This window comes from Aquarana catesbeiana, linkage group LG06 (assembly GCF_042186555.1).
Source record: "Aquarana catesbeiana isolate 2022-GZ linkage group LG06, ASM4218655v1, whole genome shotgun sequence".
In the NCBI taxonomy this organism is placed as follows: Eukaryota; Metazoa; Chordata; class Amphibia; order Anura; family Ranidae; genus Aquarana; species Aquarana catesbeiana.
The window spans coordinates 96444480-96468542 of record NC_133329.1 but is presented as its reverse complement, the minus strand read 5'-3'; the positions used below and the strand labels follow the sequence as shown (position 1 = coordinate 96468542).

Here is a 24063-nt window from a genome sequence, read left to right as displayed (position 1 = left end):
GGCCACAAACAATATTGACACTCTGGGCCCAATTTGGACATTTTCACTTAGGGGTGTACTCACTTTTGTTACCAGTGGTTTAGACATTAATGGCTGTGTGTTGCGTTATTTTGAGGGGACAGCAAATTTACACTGCTATACAAGCTGTACACTCACTACTTTACATTGTAGCAAAGTTTAATTTCTTCAGTGTTGTCACATGAAAAGATGTAATAAAATATTTACAAAAATGTGAAGGGTGTACTCACTTTTGTGATATACTGTATGTAGTCAGCTACTTTTTTGGTGTTGGATAGAGTAGGCATTTTTTTGTCTATGTTGCATTGGGAAGATTACCCTTCACTTCCCATCTCGAAACACAACAAGAAGTGAGCGGAAAAAAATGGGAAAATCCTCTCCTAGACAGAAGTCATTGAACAGGTGTCCCCATTACACCTACACTATTTTACTAAAAGTATTGGGACGCCTGCCTTTACACGCACATGAACTTTAATGGCATCCAGTCTTAGTCAGTAGGGTTCAATATTGAGTTGGCCCATCCTTTGCAGCTATATTAGCTACAACTCTTCTGGGAAGACTGTCCACAAGGTTTAGGAGTGTGTCTATGGGAATGTTTGACCATTCTTCCAAAAGCGCATTTGTGAGGTCAGGCAGTGATGTGGACGAAAAGGCCTGGCTTGCAGTCTCCGTTCTAATTCATCCCAAAGGTGTTCTATAGGGTTAAGTTCAGGACTCTGTGCAGGCCAGTCAAGTTCCTCCACTTCAAACTCACTCATCCATTTCTCTATGGACCTTGCTTTGTGCGCTGGTACGCAGTCATGTTGGAACAGGAAGGAGTCATCCCCAAACTGTTCCCACATAGTTGGGAGCATGAAATTGTCCAAAATGTCTTGGTATGCTGACGCCTTAAGAGTTCCCTTCACTGGAACTAAGTGGCCAAGCCCAACACCTGAGAAAGAACCCCACACCGTAATCCCCCCTCCACCAAATGATTTGGACCAGTGCACAAAGCAAGGTCCATAATAAAGACATGGATGAGCGAGTTTGTCTGGCCTACACAGAGTCCTGACCTCAACCCGATAGAGCACCTTTGGGATGAAGTTGAGCAGAGACTGCGAGCCAGGCCTTCACGTTCACATCAGTGCCTGACCTTACAAATACTCTTCTGGAAAAATGGTCAAACATTCCTATAGACACACTCCATAACCTTGTGGACAGCCTTCCCAGAAGAGTTGAAGCTGTTCTAGCTGCAAAGGGTGGGCCAACTCAATATTGAACCCTACGGACTAAGAATGGGATGCCATTAAAGTTCATGTGCATGTAAAGGCAGGCGTCTCAATACATTTGGTAATATAGTGTATGTTCTTGTCCAGTGACAACATAAAAAAAAAATCCATTACGAATGCACTGTTAAGCCCATTGCAGGAGTGCATTTTATGTGAGATTTTGAGCTCCCCGCTTTCTCTGGAGGCACAGTGACATCACCCAGAGGTATTGGAGGCCGGGGACAAAGGATTTTATCATTTGTTTTATTTGCAAAGCAATATGTTTACAAATATGGGCTGGAGACAGTGGCGGCAAACTGAAAAATTCTGTAAAATACTAAAAAAAAACCATCAATTGCAGCCTCACTGTGCCCATCAATTGCAGCCTCACTGTGCCTATCAATTGCAGCCTCACTGTGCCCATCAATTGCAGCCTCACTGTTTCATCAAATGCAGCCACTGTGCCCATCAAATGCAGCCACTGTGCCCATCAAATGCAGCCACTGTGCCCCATCAAATGCAGCCACTGTGCCCCATCAAATGCAGCCACTGTGCCCCATCAAATGCAGCCACTGTGCCCCATCAAATGCAGCCACTGTGCCCCGTCAAATGCAGCAACTGTGCCCCGTCAAATGCAGCAACTGTGCCCCGTCAAATGCAGCAACTGTGCCCCGTCAAATGCAGCAACTGTGCCCCGTCAAATGCAGCAACTGTGCCCCATCAAATGCAGCCACTGTGCCCATCATATGCAGCCACTGTGCCCATCATATGCAGCCTCACTGTGACCCCCCCACCGCCCGCTCGCTGTCTGACCGGCACTTACCCCATCTTGGTGACGGTGGTGAGCTGTGGGACAGGCAGCGGGTCAGGCAATGCGTGTGCGTGCCCCAGAACTGAAGAAACAAAAGATTTACAGGTACGTGATTTCGTGCTGAAGGGCCGCCTTGCCACAGTATAAGTGCGTGGGGTGGTCCGGAAGCGGTTAACACTGGTAAAGCGTTTGTTACTCCAACACTTCATATTCCTTATATGTCCCTGCTGTACCATGTACTTATATGAGAAAGTGTCCTGTTCTCTTTGTATTGCTTCTTTCTTTCTCGAACATCACGGGACACAGAGCCTCAGTAATAACTGATGGGTTATATAGGTATCACTAGGTGATTGGACACTGGCACACCCTAACCAGGAAGTTCAACCCCCTATATAATCCCTCCCCTCACAGGGATACCTCAGTTTTTACACCAGTGTCTTAGGTGATGGACGTGTAAAGATGTCCTGTGCTGAGCTCCAAAGGGAATATCCTATATCCTATACTGGGGCAAGCCAGGCGAACCGGATCCATTTCAAAGTGTCTTTTCTAGGCCGAATTGGATGGTACCCGGGCCTCGTGTCCGAAGAAACAAGGTTTTACCTGTAACGCTTCCTCTTTTTAGAGAGCTGGACCCCGCATATCAGAAAATGGTTTTCTAACCTTATTTCTGGCCGGGTGCTTTACAGGCCCAGAACTGTGGATCCCCCTATTCGTAGGGGGCCCCAGTCTCTGAAGGTTTTTTCAAACGGAGCCCACCGTAAGAGGTGAAGATTGGGTCTGTATAACAGAACCCTGCGGCTGGATACGGTAAGGGAGATTCCATAGAATTTTTTAATCCTAGTAGGTTTTCTCCTTTAAGGTAAATGCATGCTATGCCTATTGTCACCACCGGGGGCTGCTAAGAGCACATACCTTCTCATGCTGATGTCTGTCTCAGTGTTCGCACGCTGCACAAGCTCCTCCGGCCGGCTCCAGGTAGGATGGGATGGGGGGCTCGCTTCGGCTTCCCAAGAGGAGAAAGTCTTAGTACAGATCCTTACTGGATTGGTCTGCTCCACATTTAAGTTGCCCATATCTGAATCAGTTAAAGAACCCTCTTCTTCTTTAGGGTCACTGAAACCTCCTCAAACAACACATGCTTTTCCTGTCCATAATTTACTTGAAAAGCTCCTTTATTCTGAGTGGGATCACCCAGATAAACGTTTTTTTCCCGCGTTTTTTCAACACTTTATCCTATGGAAGAAAAGTTTATTAAAATGTGGGGAATACCGGCCATTGATGCGGCAATTTCCTCCGTAAATAATAGTCTGACTTGTCTTGTAGACAATGCTCAGGGATCCTGTGGATAAAAAGATGGAATCCCTATTGAAGGATGTTTTCTCCTTAGCAGGTTCAGTGGCTCAACCTGCAGTAGCAGCGATTGGAGTCTGTCAATACTTAAGAGACCATGTTAAGCAGGTCATCAAAGTTTTACCTGAACAGCAGGCCCAGGGGTTGGCTAACCTTCCAGCGGCCTTATGTTATGTTGTTGACACCATCAGAGATTCTATCACGCAAACCTCTCGTCTTTCACTGGGGTTGGTGCATATACGTAGAATCCTATGGTTGAAAAATTGGTCAGCCGAAGCACCATATAAGAAGCTGCTGGCTGGGTTTCCATTTCGTGGTGCAAGGTTTTTTGGAGAGGACTTGGATAACTATATCAAGAGAATCTCTTGTGGGAAAAGCACTCTCTTACCTGTTAAGAAGAAGAGTAAGCGTCCCTCTTTCAAACTGACTCTTTCCCCAGCTCCCCAGCTTCAGCCTCCAGGCAGTCTCGACGGCCTCCTCCGTCTGGATCAAGAAACAAGAGTCAACCCCAGGGACAAAAGAAGTCCTGGGGGAAGAAGCCTACTAGGCAAGACACTAAGACCTCTTTATGAAGGGGCGCCCCGCTCGCTCGAGTGGGGGGAAGACTGCTACAGTTCTCAAGGCTCTGGCAGGAGGACTTCCAGGACAGATGGGTAATCTCCACGGTAACCTTAGGGTACAAGCTGGAGTTTCAAGAATTTCCCCCTCCTCGTTTCCTCAGATCAGGTGTCCCCAGAGATCCAGAGAAAAAGCAGTCGCTCCTTCTAGCGTTAGAGTGACTTTTGTCGCTGGAGGTCATTATGGTGGTTCTCGCGAAGGATCAAGGATTGGGCTTCTATTCCAACCTTTTTACGGTCCAAAAACCAAATGAGGATGTCAGACCCATTCTGGATTTAAGGGATCTGAACCGATTCCTAAGGATTCAGTCCTTCCACGTGGAATCAATACGGACAGTAGTCTCCATCCTGCAGGGAGGAGAATTTCTGGCATCGATAGACATCAGAGATGCATATCTGCATGTGCCCATTTTTCCTGCTCATCAGAAGTTTCTGCGCTTCAAGATAGGAGGGCACCATTTCCAGTTTGTGGCTCTGCCTTTTGGGATAGCCACTGCACCTCGAGTGTTCACAAAGATCTTGGCTCCTCCTATGACCAGATTAAGGGCTCAGGGTATAGCTGTCATAGCATACCTAGACGACCTGCTCTTGATAGACAGGTCGGTAGTCTCCTTGAACGGGAACTTGAGGACCACAGTCAAGTATCTGGAACACCTAGGTTGGATTCTCAACCTAGAAAAATCGTTCCTAAAACCAGTAAGAAGACTGGAGTATTTAGGTCTGGTCATAGATACAAGCCAGGAGAAAATATTTTTACCTCAGGCAAAGATCACTGCTTTAAGGGAGCTGATTCTGGCAGTCAGGACCAAAAAGGGTCCTTCTGTCCGCCTTTGTATGAGGCTGCTAAGAAAGATGGTGTCTTCATTCGAAGCAGTTCCCTATGCTCAGTTTCATTCAAGACTGCTGCAACACAGTATTCTGTCAGCCTGGAACAGGAAGGTTCAGGCATTAGACTTTCCGATGCACTTGTCTTATATGGTGCATCAGAGCCTCAATTGGTGGCTAATACCCGAAAACCTGCAGAAGGGGAAATCCTTTCTACCGGTCACCTGGACGGTGGTAACCACAGATGCCAGTCTGTCGGGTTAGGGAGCAGTTCTGGAACAGTCTGCGGTCCAAGGGGTATGGTCCAGAACCGAGAGGACCTTACCCATCAACATTCTGGAAATCCGTGCAGTATATCTAGCCCTAAAGGCCTGGACTGTCAGGCTACAGGGTTGCCCGGTCAGGATCCAGTCCGACAATGCCACAGCAGTGGCTTATGTCAATCATCAGGGAGGCACCAGGAGCCGAGCTGCTCAAAAAGAGGTGAAGCAGATCTTAGTCTGGGCAGAGAAGCATGTGCCATGCATATCGGCAGTCTTCATTCCAGGGATAGAGAACTGGCAGGCGGACTATTTAGGTCGCCAGCAGTTACTTCCAGGGGAATGGTCTTTGCATCCCGACGTCTTTTGGGCCATATGCCAAAGATGGGGGGTTCCAGATGTGGATCTCTTTGCATCCCGATTCAACAAAAAGATAGACAGATTTGTGGCAAGGACAAAAGATCCTCTTGCATGCGGGACGGATGCGTTGGTGATTCCGTGACATCGGTTCTCACTGATTTATGCATTCCTGCCTATTCTGCTACTGCCACGACTCCTTCGCAGGATCAGGCAGGAAAGGAAGTCAGTACTTCTGGTGGCCCCCGCTTGGCCCTGAAGGACTTGGTATGCGGAAATAGTAAGGATGACGGTGGGTTCCAGGTGGACCCTACCAGTACGCCCAGACCTGTTATCTCAAGGTCCAGTGTTCCATCCTGCCTTACAAATGCTAAATTTGATGGTTTGGCTATTGAAACCCACGTTCTGAATAGTCGTGGGATTTCAGGTCCTGTGATATCTACCTTGATCAATGCAAGGAAGCCAGCTTCCAGAATGATTTATCATAGAGTCTGGAAAGCTTATGTATCCTGGTGTGAATCCAGGGGTTGGCATCCCAGAAAATATGTGATAGGTAGAATTCTTGATTTTCTACAATTGGGATTAGAGTTGAAGCTGGCCTTGAGTACCATCAAGGGCCAGGTCTCGGCCTTATCAGTATTATTTCAACGGCCACTTGCTTCGCATTCTTTGGTCCGAAACTTTATGCAGGGGGTGACGCATCTTAATCCTCCGGTTTAGGCGCCCCTAAACCCCTGGGACTTGAACTTGGTTCTGTCTGTGTTACAGAAACAGCCTTTTGAACCAATACGTCAGATTCCTTTGGTCTTGTTGACAAGGAAGTGAATTTTTCTGGTAGCCATTTCTTCTGCTAGAAGAGGATCAGAATTAGCAGCTCTTTCCTATAAAGAGCCTTACTTGATTGTACACAAGGATAGAGTGGTATTGCGCCCTCATCCTAGTTTTTTACCGAAGGTGGTTTCAGATTTTCATCTAAACCAAGACATTGTTCTGCCTTCCTTTTTTCCAGATCCCTGTTCTCCGGAAGAAAGATCACTACATTCTTTGGATGTAGTAAGAGCAGTCAAGGCCTATCTGGAGGCAACTGCTCAAATTCGCAAAACGGATGTTTTGTTTGTGCTGCCAGAGGGTCCCAGTAGGGGACAGGCAGCGTCAAAAGCTACCATTTCTAAATGGATTTGACAGTTGATTATTCAAGCTTACGGTTTGAAACAGAAGATTCCTCCGTTTTAGATCAGGGCACATTCCACAAGGGCTATTGGTGCTTCTTGGGCAGTGCATCACCGGGCCTCTATGTCTCAAATCTGCAAGGCCGCAACCTGTTCTTCAGTCCATACATTCACCAGATTCTATCAGGTGGATGTGAGAAGGCATGAGGATATCGCCTTTAGGCGTAGTGTGCTGCAGGCAGCAGTACAGGGTCCTCAGGTCTGATTGCACCCTACTTGGTTGTGGCCCCCCCCCTCAGATAGCATTGCTCTGGGACATCCCATCAGTTGTTACTGAGGCTCTGTATCCCATGATGTCCATCGAAAGAAAAGGATTTGACAGGTAAGCTGTTATAAAAAATCCTATTTTTGTGTGAAATCCCTGGTGTTCCTGCCAGTCCCTCTGCCTTACTATTAAAATCTGACCACACTAAGCAGGAGAGGACACCGCGGCCAGTTTTCTATCTATGCTGGGAAACTCTGTGTGCTCTCCTACAATTGTCAGACTTGTCCTGACCCCCTCGCGCAGCCATTCACTGGGAAGCTCAGTGTGCTGCTGCTTCTCCTTCTCCTCCACCCCTACTAACAGAGGCAATGTGATCACCTATAAAAAAGGGAAAAAAGGTATTTGTACTGTTTATTTTTTTATATCTTTACAATAATGTTTTCCTTTAATTTTTTTATTTTAAACTGATTGGTTGGTTTACAAGGTGATCATTTACAATCACTTTAACTAACACTGCTGATTACTTTGACAGGTCAAACCCTTTTGCCGATAAAACAGAAACCATAATGCTGGATAAATTAAACGAAAAAGGCCAAACGATAACTGGACCTCCCAGAGAAGTCAAATCCATCAAGTCAACCAGGACAGGTACTTATGAATTTAAAGTACAAATACAAATTCCTGGTAATGTTAACCATTTCAAGCTAAAAGGGGCATTCACATGGATCTTTGTATGTATGGATTGCATGGGTTGTTACCGACATGTGGTGAAAATTTCATGTCAATGGCACCTTTAGAAATATATTTACCTAGAAAAATGGTGACGTGTTCAATACTTATTTTACCCACTGTACATGTTACACCCATATTTAGGGTGTAACATGTAACATTCTCCAGCAGTCCCTCCATCCTCCCCTGCCCATGACAGCAGCAGGGGTTCTCACCACAACCACTATCGCTTTTCAGAAATGGCATGGCTGTCCACCCGCACAGCCATGTCATTTATTCACAGCGATCTGTGAATGAACTACAAGTCCCATCATCCACCACGGCAGGCGGCTTGTAGTTCTCAATGAACTTCAAGAGAACTGATGAGTGCCATTGTAGTTCATTGACAACCCCTGCAGCTTTCAAACTGAAAGCTTGTACAGAGGTATGGGCTGAAAGCTGTAGGGCTTGTTTGCAGGAGCCTGACATTGCACCCATGGAACACTGATTGCGGGTGCAATGCTTAGCAGGCTCCTTGGGAAAACATAAGTGCATTGTTTTCTGCAAAAATATGTGCACTTAGTATTTTTCCCCAATGGTGAACTTATCCTTTAAGCAGGGATACCAGACAGGGTTGAGGCAAATGAAAGGCTACCGCTAGTGACCAATCTACAAATTGATGCAATAACAAAAAAAAGAGGGCAAAGGATTTAAAAACACGAAACTCACATATAAAGTAACTTTATAGTCAGCACTGCAGTAATGACCTAAATTATATGCTCATTACAAATACAATATGTTTTGCCATTAATAAAATAAAAAATCTGGGGGCTCAGAGATAAAATTGTGCAGGATAATAGAGCTTTTGTTAAAGGCCCCTTCACACGATTCGTGTGCAATGCCAAAAGTTGCTTTGGAGCAGCCAGTTCATTTTCCCATGTACCTTTAAAGTTGTTGTAAACCCCATTCATGAAATCTGACCTAGGCACATATATCTGTAGTGCTTACTTATCTCTCTTCAAAGCTCTGAATGCCATTTCTCTCTGGTGCTCCATTCCTCTGTTATCAGCAGAGTCACTTCTGACAAGTTCTCTGACACACGAGATAAAAATTTGTGTCAGGGAGGGTGCTTAGAGGACATAAGCAGAGAGCTTTTCTATTCATAATACAGCTCTGCATGTTTCTTTGTTCATCTGCCTAAAAAATGGTACCCGACCCGATTTTTTTGCCAAAACAGTGCACCACAATATTATTCTTGTCTATGCATTACAGTGCATTGAAAAGGTCAGATGCGTTGCTTACTGCATTGTCATGTTTTTGGAACCCAATACGAATTAATAGGATGCCCCCTTCACTCCCAAATACATGTGCACTGTATTACCAATGTACATGGTAACCCACACATGTATAATTGGAGATCCAGCCTTGGAGTCTGTTTTTATGGTCTTGTTTACTCCAGATGCGGTTTGCATTCCTATACTATCTATGTCTAAAGGAATTTAAAAACTGACTTTAAGTGGAAGTCTATGCTAAAACTAAAATCCCTGCATCTATAGCCACCAACATTCTAACACTAACTTATCTAGCCCTGTAAAGAAAAAATCAGTATACATACCGATTTCCAGGGGCGGAAGTTCTGATCCCATGCTGAGCTGTGAGCCGCGGCTTTGCTGTGGAGGTAGGTGCAGAGGACACGTTCCGACAATGAAAGCCCCATAGTAACTCTATGGGTGCCGTCACTCCCCATTCATTTCACAGCCGTCAGACGTGTACTCAGCAGAGCTTCCGCCGCTGGAGATCGTGTTGGATTGGCTTCAGAAAAGGTATGTATACTGATTTCTTCTTTACAGGGCTAGATAGGTTAGTGTTAGAATGTTGTTGGCTATAGATGCAGGGATTTTAGTTTTAGCATGGACTTCCACTTTAAAAAGTGCAAATCAGAAGGAGGTCATCCACAACTGTCAATGAATTCTAAATGATCTCAGAAGCATCTTAAACAGATACAATCGACACAAGCCCAAAGCCCACGGACATACACCCTAAATCTTTTTAGTAGAATGTAATCTGTAGTTTTACCTTTGGTAAGGTGGTTTACAGCACTGGTTACAATCTTCCATTGTCGTCTTTCTCTTCTACAGTTATCACAGATGCCTTCCAGAGACGTGGAAGTATGTTACCCTCTTGGTGCACCCGTGTAGCTCACGTTATTAGCTGCTTTCTCCTCTTCTGCTGTTTCGGGGTATCTGTGTGGATTGGGGTGGGCTTCACCTCCAGCGTAGGCCTTATGTGGTTAATATCTGGAATATTCAGCTTCCTCTTCTCATTCTTTGTCCTGGAACCTTTGAAGGTGAGATCTGAAGAGGTTTTTTTTTTTTTCTTTTAAAATAACAAGGTAGACGCTTTTAAAGGGAGGAAAATTAAAATTCAGCCATTGCAATTTGGCATCAGTACTTCTGATCTACAGATCTGGAACATGCTTACAGTGAATGAGTGTTAGAAAAAAAAGTTAGACAATTGTTGAGCCTCATGCACATAACTGTATGGACTTATGAAGCATAAAAAGTTGTTCCTGCTGCATCTAATTTTATATAGGTATACATTCGTTTATATCCGCATGAGTTGAGATGCGTACATTCTGTGCCTAACACTGGTTACACACTGTTGATGTTTACACATCGACCCAGATCGAGTCATTCATGTGGAGCAGGCACATTACCTTGGTGTTCAGTCATTCTGAGAGTCCGAGGGTTAAGGTAATTTTGTGTCTCTGTACCGCCGCCACATGTAAACATAAATAGTAAGTAATCACTGGCAGCAGCACAGATGCAGAATGACCTCTGCCTCCAGTCATTCTGAATAACTGAAGGCCAAGGTTAATCTGCATTGTCCCTGCTGTGTACACATTGTTGACACGTTAACCCTGAATTTATTGGGTGGCAGCATAAGGTCCATTTATGCTATGGGCAGCACAGTGGCTAAGTGGTTAGCACTTACACCTAGCAGCACTAACGTTGTTCGGTTTGTATCCCTACCACGGCACTACCTACCTGGAGTTTGCATGTTCTCTCTGTGCCTGCGTGGGTTTTCTCCGGGTACTCTGGCTTCCTCCCACACTGCAAATACATCCTGGGAGGTTAATTGGCTCCTATCTAAATTTATTCTAGTATGTGTATGTATGTGAGCTAGGGACCTTAGATTGTAAGCTCCTTGAGGGAAAGAACTGATGTGAATGTACAATATATAAGTAAAGTGTTGCTTAAAGCTGAGTTCCAGCCGGTTCCGTCTCTATTAAAAGTCAGCAGCTACAAAAAGTGTTGCTTCTGACTTTTAATAAGCACACCCTCACCTGTCCCAGGATCCAGCAATGCGGCTGCTCGAAGCCTCGGTTCTCTCCGTGGTGCTGGCATTGCAAGTGTGGGCACTTGGCTGCAACAGCTTGCAGCTTCACAGTCGGGTGTGCACTGCAAATGCGTGAGTGGCGCTGTGCGTCCTGAATGGCTGGGTAATCTTCTCGGACCTATGACGTGTCCCAGAAGATTGCAGGGAGGGAGGGGGAGAGGAGAACTTCCGCTCGAATCGCCTAGGCGGCCCAAGTGAAAGTGGGAGCTGGGTACCTGTCAAAACTAGGTACCCGCTCCCCCCCAAAAAAATTAAATGCCAAATGTGGCATGTCAGGAGTCCTTTAAGCGGAAGTTCCACTTTTGGGTGGAACTCCGCTTTAAATAATAGCGCTATATAAGTACCTGTAATAAATAATGATAATAATATGCATGTAAACACAAACGATTACATTCATACAGTATAGAATACAGTTCAAATCATACCACAAATGCAGATTTTTCTAGATTTTGTTTACATAGCTAAACTTAAAGTGGGAGCTGCAGGGGATTTAAGAGATCAACACACCGGGAAGAATTGGTTTCCACGCAGACTTTAAGGCTCTGTTTCCACTAGTGCGACTTTTCATGCGACTTGGGACTGAAAAGTCGCATGACAAATTGTTTCCCATGATTTCCAATGAGTACCGTTCATATCTGTGCGACTTCAAGTCGCAGCGACTTCAAAGTAGTCCCTGCACTACTTTGGTCCCACTTTGATGCGACTTGAGGTCTATAGATACAGGCATTGCTTCAAATCGCGGTAAAAAGTCGCGGTAAAATCGCGGTAAAAAATCGCGGCAAAATCGCGCGACTTTGGGGACGCACTAGTGGAAACCTAGCCTAAGTGGTTCTAAATGTAAAAGATATTTCACCCTAATTCATTCTCTGCACTAAAGAAAAGAAAAACCTTTCAATGCCTGTTTCCACCCAACCCTATCCTCTCTGGATCCAGCGCTGTTCTATCTGCAGCAGCACTAATCTCATTTCCTCCACAGGACACTGAGAGCAGCAAAAGTCATAGGCTCCTGCAACTGTCGGTCATATCCTGTGAGGAGGGAGTGGGGGACGTGACCGAGCTGCTCTGTGTGCATGTCTGTGGATGCACACAGCCCGGCTCAGAAGCACGTCCGCATGGGTGTCCCCTCAGCACACAGTTTAGTAAGGAGGCACTCAGAGAGGAGAAGGAGCGAACAATGTCAGTGGGGGTAAATCAAAGAAGGTAAAGGACTGCTCTGTGCAATACCATTGCACAGAGCAGGGACAGTGGATATAAAGAGTCTGCACACCCCTGTTAAAATGTCAGGTTTTTGTGATGTAAAAAAAATTAGACAAAGATAAATAATTTCAGAATCTTTTCCACCTTTAATGTGACCTATAAACTGTACAACTCAGTTGAAAAACAAACTGAAATCGTTTGGGGGGGGGGGGAGTAAAAATAAAAAACTAAAATAATGTGGTTGCATAAGTGTGCACACCCTTTTATAACTGGGATGTAGCTGTGTTCAGAATTAAGCAATCACATTCAAACTCATGTTAAATAGGAGTCAGTACACATCTGCCATCATTTAAAGTACCTCTGATTAACCCCAAATAAAGTTCAGCTGTTCTAGTAGGTCTTTCCTGACATTTTCTTAGTCACGTCATACAGCAAAAGCCATGGTCTGCAGAGAGCTTCCAAAGCTTTAGATGGATCTCATTGTTAAAAGGTATCAATGTCAGGAGAAGTGTACAAAAGAATTAGATATACCATGGAACACAGTGAAAACAGTCATCATCAAGTAGAGAAAATATGGCACAACAGTGACATTACCAAAAACTGCACATCCCTCCAAAATTGATGAAAAGACGAGTAGAAAACTGGTTAGGGAGGCTGCCAAGAGTCCTACAGCAACATTAAAGGAACTGCAGGAATATCTGGCAAGTACTGGCAGTGTGGTACATGTGACAACAATCTCCCATATTCTTCATATGTCTGGGCTATGGGATAGAGTGGCAAGACGGAAGCCTTTTCTTACGAAGAAAATCATCCAAGCCTGGCTAAATTTTGCAAAAGCAAAAACATGTGGGAAAATGTGTTAGGGTCTGATGAAACCAAGGTTGAACTTTTTTTTGGCCATGTTTGGTGCAAAAACAACACTGCACATCACCAAAAGAACACCATACCCACAGTGAAGCATGGTGGTAGCAGCATCATGCTTTGGGGCTGTTTTTCTTCAGCTAGAACAGGGGCCTTAGTCAAGGTAGAGGGAATTATGAACAGTTCCAAATACCAGTCAATATTGGCACAAAACCTTCAGGCTTCTGCCAGAAAGCTGAACATGAAGAGGAACTTCATCTTTCAGCATGACAACGTCCCAAAGCATACATCCAAATCAACAAAGGAATGGCTTCACCAGAAGAAGATTAAAGTTTTGGAATGGTCCAGCCAGAGCCCTGACCTGAATCCCATTGAAAATCTGTGGGGTGATCTTAAGAGGGCTGTGCACAGGAGATGCCCTCACAATCTGACAGATTTGTCGTGTTTTTTCAAAGAACAGTGGGCAAATATTGCCAAGGCAAGATACGCCATGCTGAAAGACCCAATAAAGACTGAGTGCTGTAATAAAATCAAAAGGTGCTTCAACAAAGTATTAGTTTAAGGGTGTGCACACTTATGCAACCACATTTTTTTTAGTTTTACTTCCCTCCACCTAAAATATTTCAGTTTGTTGTTCAATTGAGTTGTACAGTTTATAGGTCACATTAAAGGTGGAAAAAGTTCTGAAATTATTTATATTTGTCTCATTTTTTACTTCTCAGAAACCTGACATTTTAACAGGGGTGTGCAGACTTTTTATATCCACTGTAAGTATAACATATTTAACATTAAAATGAAAAAAAAAAAAAAAAAAGGTTTACAACCACCATTCACATGAAGATTTTTTGGGGGTCAGAGATGAGTTTGGTGGTGGACACAAACGGTAAGATAAGTATTTACAGATTTCTTTTACAAGTATATCTCGATTTAAAATCTTAAGTAAAGTTACAGGGTCACTTTAAAGTAGAACTATAGACAACACTTTTTTTTTCATTATGGCTAAAGCAAAGGAGTGTTATATCCCCTGTCAGATTTTTTTTTGTCATCTGTGTCCCATTACAGATATTTTCCTTCACTTCCTGTCCAATAGCCAAACAGGAAGTGAAAGGAAATCCCTGCAAATTAAGGGGATTCTTTTGAGATGCCCAGGTCACCAGAATTAGTGAACCCCCCATTGGAAGATTACTGGAGACAACCCAAACTTTGGGATTTCTGTTGCTTTCACTTTCAATGATAATGACAAATAACAGATCACAGGACAAATAGAGAGGGTGAATCTCTCTAATGGGCACAGACAGCAATAAAAACTGACAAGCGTTCTAAACCCTCTGCACTATATCCAAAACTAAAAAAAAAAGGTTTGCCTTTAGTTACACTTTAAAGCGGTTATAAAGGAAAAAGTAATAAAAATAACAAACATGCCTATACTTACCTGCTCTGGGCAATTGAATTGCTCAGAGCGTCCCTAGACCTCCTCTTCTCGGGTCTTCCGCAGGCGCTCCTTGCTCCTCCTCATTTTCCAATGCCCCCACAGGAAGCCGCTTCCCATGGGGGCACTCGTGCGTGTTCGCTCCTGAGCCCCGCTGCTGCGTCCATTGGCATAGACAGCGGAACTCGGTCCCCATCCCCTGCTCCCTTGTCACTGGCTTTGATTGGCAGCACTGGATGCCAATGGCTCCCGGTGCCCCAGCAAAGCCAGAGAGATACAGAAGTGATGGAGAAAAAATCTGCAGACGTGCACTGCTCTGGATCAAATGAGGGCTCAGGTAAGTATGAGGGGGAGGGGGTGTGACGGCAACATTCAATGCCTAAATATTTTTTTACCTTAGTGCAAATAAGGCATTAAGATTAAAAATGTTTAGGCTTTAGAACCACTTAAAAAAAGGCAAAGAGTTGAGCAGTGTTATGCTATTTAAACAGTCTGCTAATTTGTTAGGAGGCATAATGTGCAAAAATGGTCTTGTTCTAAACATGTCATGGCTTTTTTTGTCCATTATGTCTGACTGACAATGTTTTGAACAAAGCAACTTGTTGGCTTTGAACTTTAGCCATGATGGATCATCTCTTATGGAATTCATGTTGTTTGCAGACTGGGAAAGTAATGGGGTCAATGACTTGAGGATGTCTTTCAGGCTTCCCCACCACGTGGCATCAGTCTGCTTATGTAAGCATCATTAAAAAAAAAGGTGTTCTAAGGGGATATATAGCAAAAAGCTGTGGCTAGTATACACTTTTCGTGAAGCATTTAAGGCTACTTTCCACTCAGTACTCAGGGTTTGGGGTTGTCTACTCCTACCAAAGTGGGGCACTACTTTACCATCATGGTTGTGTATTTTCTCAGTTATATAGTGAGGTTGCGCAAAATCCAGAGTTAGTAAAATAGAATTGTGCTCCTCAGTTTGTCTTTATAGTTACTGTGAACAAGAGCGTTTTCAGTGTTCCCAAGTCATAACATAACATTTTGAATTCACGGCAGGTGATGGCAGAAGCCCTGTACTTTGCGTTGGTGGTGAAGCGTTTGCACCCTGAGGAGGAGGACACTCTTGTAGAGTGCCCCCTGGTGGAGCACGTCTCTGAAAGGATTACCAAGGTCCGGCCCCCGCAGGGCTTTGCTCTTTTCCAGGCCCGAGAGGAGGCTCGCAAGGTGAAACTGCTGCACAAGATGCTAACGGTAACCAGCTATATGTCCTGCTTACACTCAGAACTTTAAGGAATTTATAAACTGCAAAATCACATAAAGTCTAGATATTTCACATACGTCCTGTGTGGTTACTAGTACATATTTTTCCTCCCCACAGAACCTGGTGGTGTACATGCTGTTTTGCTTGGTAGTACTTCTCACAAACTATGGTGATTCTTCTGTGAACTCCAGTGCTTACCTGCTGCAGCGTTCAATTAGACAAGAGATGGCGAGTCCGAGGTTCTTGCAGATTAAGAGGTAAGACATAATCAACTGAATGATTCCAATGGTATCAGTGACTGTAAATTAAAAAAAAAAAAGTATGAAAGTTCTTTGGGACAATTTTTCTGCAGTAAAAATGCATTTTATTGTTTAGACATCATTGCTTCCTTTTTAAAAGTCCATTTATACCTTTTTTTAATTTGTTGCCACGGTGTTCTCTGCAGGCACATTCATAATTACCCTGTTAATAATTTATTATACTCATATGTTAATATATAGTTAAGTTTGTGTTATATTTTTGTCAGTTATCATTGACTGAGCAAGCTGCCTTGATGTGGTCTTGCTATTGCATTTTAAGCCACACTCATAACCTGAAAGCAAACCTGTGTTTTGTCCATGTAGGGTAAAGCAACAGGTGTACTTTAATTTCTCCTCTTCCCAGCAGAACAAACGTAACCTTTCCTTTGCCCCCACCACTAGTCATTCTAGTTGGAGCTTACACAGGTCAGAGGATAGTGTTCTTTTGCCTATGTTATGGTGCTGGGCCTATTACTAAGGGTCTGCACTGTCAAATAGAGTAAGTCTCATGCTCCTCCATACCTGAAAGTACCAGTTGTTTTTTCCCTCCTGACACTGAACAGAAAGGTTGAACATATGCTGCTAGGGTGGAGGGCAATGAAGTAAACCTGTATGTGTAGCAAAATACAGGTTTGCTTTAAAAACGAATTCTTGCTTAGGCAGCCTAGTCACGATTGTTGAGTGGAATCTAAAGTAATGAGGTGACACTGCCCGACATCACTGGTTTCCTGTAAGCTGAAAAGTTCAGGAGGATTCCCATGTAATGTCCTGAGTACAAACAACAAATGCTTATTATACATTTACAGATCCGAGGAGTTTTGGGACTGGGCATCAGATGTCTTGCTGCCATATCTGAGCAACATCCAGAGGGGAAGCTACAGCAACTTGCTGGGATCTGCTCGTTTTCGCCAGATTCGGCTAAAAAAAGGTGCAGTGGCACATTGTCTCTTGTTCTATACAGTTCCTTTACATCATCCTTTAGTATAATCAGATTGCAGTTGAGAAGTTTGAGAACTTTGTTGCTGTGACCCGTACACGTCCTTTTCTTTTTTTTCCTATTACATTCTGCATTTAGGTTAGTTGCATAATGTAGTTTGCCCATGGTCCATTGTCCATTGTGTTCAACCTAATAAGAAAATAACACTTTCATCCATAGAGCCCTAAGTCTGCAGCTTATCCAGACGAAGGCAAAAAACCCTTTTAAAATATGGTACAGTATACTCTTCCAGTTCCCCAAAGGCAATTGGATACTCTCTGGAACAACATTCTACTGTGCTTTTTTAGCTATATAACTATTAGTAGCTGTTTTTATGTGCTTTTAGAGTCAGTACTAGCTCCTGTGAAAGGCTATTCAGTAATTTCACAATTTTTATAGTAAAGAACCTTTGTGGAAGTTAAACTCTTCCAGTCACAAGCATATCCCTTTTAATTGTGAATAAATTCAGTTTTATCTTTTCTTTTAGCTGAGGTCGTCCATACCCCTTATTTATTTAGTTGTCCTTCCCTGCACATTTTGTGTTGCACATCTTTTTTTGTGAACTGGTACCTAAAAACTCAATTGCATATTCAACATGAGATCTAATGCATGATATGGAGCCAAGAATATGTCTTTATCCTTTTAATGTAATTATGATTGCCATCCAGAACATATAATTTGGGACATGCTTATGCTTGAGATGTTGAAAATATGTCTCTAATGTTCTTCCCAGCAGCATGCAGACATGGTGCATGTCCAGAGGAGATTGAGGTCTTTGATGATGCAGGTTATGATGGCGGTTGGCTCACCTCTTCCCAGTCTTGGTTGCACTCTCCACCTGATGATACCGGGTATGTTACATCTAATGGTACTTTTCAGGCAGTAGTTCTTTTACGTTGCGTATAAAATGAATAGTGAATATTATTTCCCTGTTTCTCTATTTCATGTCTTTAGAGCCTGGTACTGGGGTTACTTGTCCTTCTATGACAGCTCCGGGTATATTCAGCAGTTGGGTGTTGGTTTAGAAGAAAACAAGGCTATCATTGGGAAACTCCAGGAAGACCACTGGATTGATAATCTGTAAGTAGCATGCCTTGTGCTTTTCTCTTGTATGTGCTCTCTTTTTTTCAGCCTATTTCAACCAGGTTGCCTTCAAAGCCAGTGGGTGGATCAAGCCTGCCTTTTAGTTACCTAAAGCCACAGGTTTTCATTATGCACCATTACAACCTTCTAACTGCCGGCCTCCTTATTGGTTGATAAGGAGGACGTCAGGCGCCTTCACAGCATCCTTGTTTGCCCCTCTCCTGCCCTCTCCATCAGCACTGAGGTCACATTACCTATATGAGGGAGAGTCCCAGTGTGCAAAGGTGTATTTGCGTTGGGAGAATAAATCCCATTAAACTTGGAAAAGTTCCCTTTGAGGACCTTTTTAGGATCTTTGCGGGAGTAGCAGAGTTTGGATAGGAGCCATACTTTTACTGGTAACTAGACATTTTGTTTTATGAAAAAATACTAATTAATTCTAGGACCCTAGTGTCAGAGAATTTAGAGGGATTTTTATACAGAAAGAGTACAGGCTCAGTCAGCCATGTATGCAATTAGATCTTAAATTATCGAAAACTGTAAACAGCAGCCTTTTATCAGCAGAGCAGTTAGAATTAGCCAGGTAAACATATCAGAATGTGCCTAGAGCTCCAATTGCTGGCTGGAAATGGGTAACTATAAAATTACCATGTACAATACTGTCATATTTACTTGACAAAATAATGGAAATATATTTTACTCCTGGACATTAACCGGTTCCCGACCAGCCGCCGCAGTTATACTGTGGCAGGATGGCTCCCCTGGGCCGTCGGCCCTTTAAAACGATGTAGGAGGCACCCGCGCACACCCACAGCATGTCCCCGGAGCCGATGCGCCTGCCGGGCACCCTTGATCGCTCGTGACAGAGCGAGAACTGGGATCTGTGTGTGTAAACACACAAATCCCATTGTGTGTTCATACTAACGCGTTTCACACTATATGTAGTGCTTAATCATAGCTATGATTAAGCACTACATATAGTGTGAAACGTGATAGCTCTTTTGTTCTGCTGTGGCATGTATTTTTGTTTGTAGTTTTTGAATAAAAGGCATATTTGGAGTGCGGCTGTCCAGAACCACTTTTTATCTGTTTGATGGGCACAGTGGCGGCGTTTGATTGGCACAGTGGCGGCGTTTGATTGGCACAGTGGCGGCGTTTGATTGGCACAGTGGCTGCGTTTGATGGGCACAGTGGCTGCGTTTGATGGGCACAGTGGCTGCATTTGATGGGCACAGTGAGGCTGCAATTGATGGGGTTTTTTTTTCCAGAATTTTTCAGGTTTTTTTGTGCCCCCCCCCCAAACATTTTGAGCAGCAGCTGCCACTGCCCCCCACAGTTAGAACACACCTAGGGAACACAGTTAACCACTTGATTGCCCCCTAGTGTTAACCCCTTCCCTGCCTGTGAGATTTACACAGTAATCAGTGCATTTTTATAGCACTGATTGCTGTATAAATGCCACTGGTCCCAAAAATGTGTCAAAAGTGTCCGATTTGTCTGCCGAAATATCGCAGTCCCGATAAAAATCGCTGATCGCCGACATTGCTAGTGAAAAAATAAAAATAAATAAAACTGCCATAAATCTAGCCCCTATTTTGTAGACGCTATAACTTTTGCGCAAACCAATCAATATACGCTTGTTGCAAATTTTTTTTACCAAAAATATGTAGAAGAATACATATCGGCCCAAACTGAGGATTAAATTTGTTTTTTTTTAATTGGGATATTTATTATAGCAAAAAGTAAAAGATATTGTGTTTTTTTTTAAATTGTCGCTCTTCTTTTGTTTATAGCACAAAAAATAAAAACCGGCAGAGGTGATCAAATGCCACTAAAAGAAAGCTCTAATTGTGGGGAAAAAAGGACGTAATTTTGTTTGTGTACAGCGTCGCACGACCGTGCAATAGTCAATGCAGTGCCGTATCGCAAAAAATGTTCTGGTCAGGAAGGGGGTAAATTCTTCCGGGGCAGAAGTAGTTAATAAAGAATTTATATATGAAAAGACTAATACTTACCTTGTTTTTAACTAGAATACCTGCAGGTACTGTTTTTAAAGGGAGTCGGGGGGGGGGGGGGGGGGTTGATTTCTCTGCAGTATCAGGAATTGCCTGTGTAAATATGCTGGTGAATCATCTAAGGCCCCTTTCCCTGTGTGCTTATGTTGTATTCCTACAGGACGAGGGCGCTGTTTGTTGAATTCTCGCTGTACAGTCCTGGGGTTGACCTGTACTCCTCAGTGATGCTTCTTCTGGAGTTCCCTCTGGCGGGTAGAACTCTTCCATCTGTTGATATCCGTGCCTTCCCATTACTGCGCCTAAGCAGCGGACCCCACCTCCTTCTGGTCATGATGGTATGTTATGTTCTGTTATAATAAATAGATGACTTGTTTTATTGCAGTATGGTCATACAAACCAGTAAAACTTGTTTACCAACTTCAAATCAGTGAATGGTGAATTCCGACTGGTTGCTTTGGATCAATTTCCTTTAATTGACTTATTTTTTTTCACAGGTCTTCCTAATGATGTTTGTGGTGTACTTTGTCCTCTCTGAGTGTCTGACGATAAGGAAGGAGGGACGCCAGTACTTCGCCCACTTCTGGAACTACATCCAGTGGCTGATGACAGTATTATCAGTGTGTACTGTGGTCATGTACCTTAGTCACGGCAGCCTGGCTGATGAACAGTGGGATCAGTACCTGAAGGACAGAGCTGCATTCCTTGGTCTCCATCAGGTCGCATTCCTGAGTTCCACCTTTCACAGCTTGTCTGCCTGTGTCCTTTTCATTCTAACTGTTAAGGTGAGCTCTGTCAACGTTCATTTCTGCATTGCATTTCTTGCATTCATCCTGTCAAAATGGTAAATGCAATGCAGCTGATAAATTTATTAAAACTAGTGACATCACTAGATGCATAATGCCACAGATCACAGCAGTGTTGCTTAGTTTTTTGTATATTGGTAGGTAAATTATCAGTTTAGACCACTTAAGCAGGGCAAACACACACAAACTGATAGATCCCCACATCCACACAAGCGATGTGCTGCACTATTGTATTCTGACAGTGAGGGCTCCCCCTGTCAGAATACAGTGATCAGTGCTGTAGCCATTGGCAGCAAGTGCTGATCGAATGCTGGTTCTCCAGCATGACTGTTCGACAGAAGCAAGCTTCTGTTGAACAGAGAGGAATACACATGACCCAAAGGTCGGCCAGTTCAGCAGGAACCGGCCGACTTTCAGTACATGTCTACCTAGCTTTACCTTCAGCAATCTACAAGTTAACATCTCTAGAGTATGATGCTGAGCAAACATTAATCTACATTCCATTACGGAACAGGGGACCTGAACCTAAGTGCCCATCACTGACAGCAGCATTTGTCTCACATCAGAAACCACTCAATCATGTGATCACCATTAAATTAAATCATGGCAATCACATGGATTTGTTTGCAAAGTGAACCTGATGGTGCAGGTGCCGTTGTGTTTTGCTCAGTGACAGGCACAAGAAAACTAAAGCTGTCAGGCTGCAGTTGTTTAAAGATCCTTTTGAAGCATGTTACGCACTGCACCCATATTTTTTTTTTTAAACAATTTGTTTATTGAAAAATGTTTTAAAATTTTTTTATTAAAATATACATACATACAAACAACCAAAACCGTTGGCACTGTACAACGGTAGAGCGCACGTTAAAAAATGTTGCAATTGATCTCACATCATGTATTGAATTGTTTGCAGACTTATAGTATTATACTAGCAAGAAGAGTCATTGTAACATGTTAACTCACATGTCAATATCCACCACTTATAACCAATATATAAAACATGTATATATACCAAAACTTTCTTACTTCTAGTAGCAAAGTATACAGCGATAGGCAGAGGAAACAGCCCTGTATCAGTGCCACTGAACTGTTTTAAACCAGAACTAAAACCATACCTGCCATATTCAGCAAGATTTTTATTTTACACATGTCAGCTATGTCATTCGAAGTCTGAACATATCAATTATTTAGAATTTAGAACTACAGGTGACTGAAGTATTACTATAGGCCTTGTAGAATTTGCAGGGAGACCAGGGCAATTGGAGCTAACCCTGGAACCTGAATCTATGAGTCCCATAGTTTATTAAATTTTGAGAGGGGTACCTCTAGTTTTGAAGATATGCCTTTCCCTGAGTAGGGTGGTATTTACTTGGGTGCGCCACTCCTCAAACTTAGGAGGGAGGGGGCTATCCATTTCAATAGTATACAATTGCGTGCCAGATACAGCAGGCGAGTAATAGCCTTGCGAACGTGAGGTGTAAAAAGTTCTTCATCCAGAAACCCTAGAACACAAGTCAGAGAATCATTTTGAAGGGAAACCTGAAAGGCTTGATTGATGACTGAAATAATTGTGTTCCAGTAAATTACAAGCTTGCGGCATGTCCAGAACATATGCAGATGATCAGCTATAGAATCCCCACACCTGGGACAGTCAGGGACCTCTCTACAATGCCATTTAAACAGCTTGAGGGGGTTTCTATGAACCCGGTGAATAACAAAAAGTTGTGACAGGCGCTGAGTAGGGGAAATGGAAACCAATGGGACCTGTTCTAAAATGGACTGCCATATTTCACCATCAATGGTTAGGATATCCGATGACCAGTCCCTTCTACCTTGAACCTGCACCCTACTTTGACAACTAAGAGCCAATGACTCGTAGATCGAGGAAATGGGGCCTTTTTTATCAGTAACATTAGCAAGTTGATCTATGTTGATTTTGTTTTTATTAGCAGAGATTGGTCAAGCTAATTGCATAGTACAGATGGGTTGTGATTGGCCCTGTCTGTACCATGTGATCAAATTGACCAATCACAGCTAGCAACACAATTGTATATAATGGATGTCATGAAAGGAAGCCATCCATTGTATACAACTGTCATGTGAGCTGCTGTGATTCGTCATGGCAGCGAGCCGGTACTGTGATCAGTCATCGGCCGTGTCCCGTGGACACAGCCGGTGACAGATTGTGCGTCTCCTGCAGCTGCTCAATCGGCGCTTCATGACAAGACGTCATATGACGTCCATTCAGGATAATAAAGCCACTGCCCTGCTGTCAGTCTGCTATTGGCCGGGCAGGAACTGGTTAATAACCCTTTAAAAAGCCTATGAGCGTGTGATACCAAAATAAAACCCGTCAGGCTGGAAAACCAAAAAAAAAAACTTTTATTAGACCAATGTCACCTTTTCAAAATCTAAATACTGCCCTGGTCATGAAGGAAATAATCTTTGCATGATAATTTTACTTCCATTCAAGCATGTAAGAAAAAAAGCTAAAACCTCCTTTCAACACATTCTGCTTTTTTTCAGGCCGCTCAGCAGCTCAGATTCATCCGAGAGTGGTCCATGTTTGGGAAGACACTGGGCCTGTCTATAAGGGAGCTGTGTGCTGCAGCTGGGGTGGTATTAGGACTGCTACTGGTGTACGCTCAACTAGGATTATTGGTAAGTATCTGGCTACTAGAAACATGCACTCAAATCATGTCATGTAGTCTAGAATCTATCACATTTCAGCTTAATTATAACAGTTTTTAATGTAATATATTTGGAGTACTGGCTACTTATAGCGAAAAGTACTTGGAATTGGGCTTTAAAGGGTTAGTTCACCTTTACAAAAAGCTGCCTATTCAGGTAAGGGGAGTTTGTAAATAAATAAAAAAAAAAACTGTGCAGCTCTGACTGAAATTGAATAATGCCCTTGCTATAGGTGTAGGCCATTTACGTACCTCATGAAGCCTGACTGAAATACTCCAAGGACGTTGCTAAGCGAGCTTTCTCTATGATTCAAACCCTCTCATATGGTCTTTCTCTTTCCTCTGATGCAGTGTCTCTGAGTGCAGAGTCCGAGAGTTCACTCCTTTGATGAAGGTGGTGGGCAGTAATGACTAGGCCTCAGCAACATCCTG

General features: G+C 43.4%; 1 protein-coding gene across 1 annotated transcript in view; it reads left to right on the top strand.

The window, feature by feature from the left end:
* Positions 1 to 24063, top strand: part of PKD1 (polycystin 1, transient receptor potential channel interacting) — a 288453-nt gene that overhangs the window by 249014 nt on the left and 15376 nt on the right. The window contains exons 34-43 of the mRNA XM_073636475.1: positions 7452 to 7567; positions 9766 to 9974; positions 15561 to 15755; positions 15883 to 16022; positions 16871 to 16992; positions 17777 to 17891; positions 17995 to 18120; positions 20299 to 20473; positions 20633 to 20920; positions 23468 to 23602. Of these exons, the coding sequence (XP_073492576.1) occupies positions 7452 to 7567; positions 9766 to 9974; positions 15561 to 15755; positions 15883 to 16022; positions 16871 to 16992; positions 17777 to 17891; positions 17995 to 18120; positions 20299 to 20473; positions 20633 to 20920; positions 23468 to 23602 (1621 nt within the window). The remainder of the gene's footprint in view (positions 1 to 7451; positions 7568 to 9765; positions 9975 to 15560; positions 15756 to 15882; positions 16023 to 16870; positions 16993 to 17776; positions 17892 to 17994; positions 18121 to 20298; positions 20474 to 20632; positions 20921 to 23467; positions 23603 to 24063) is intronic.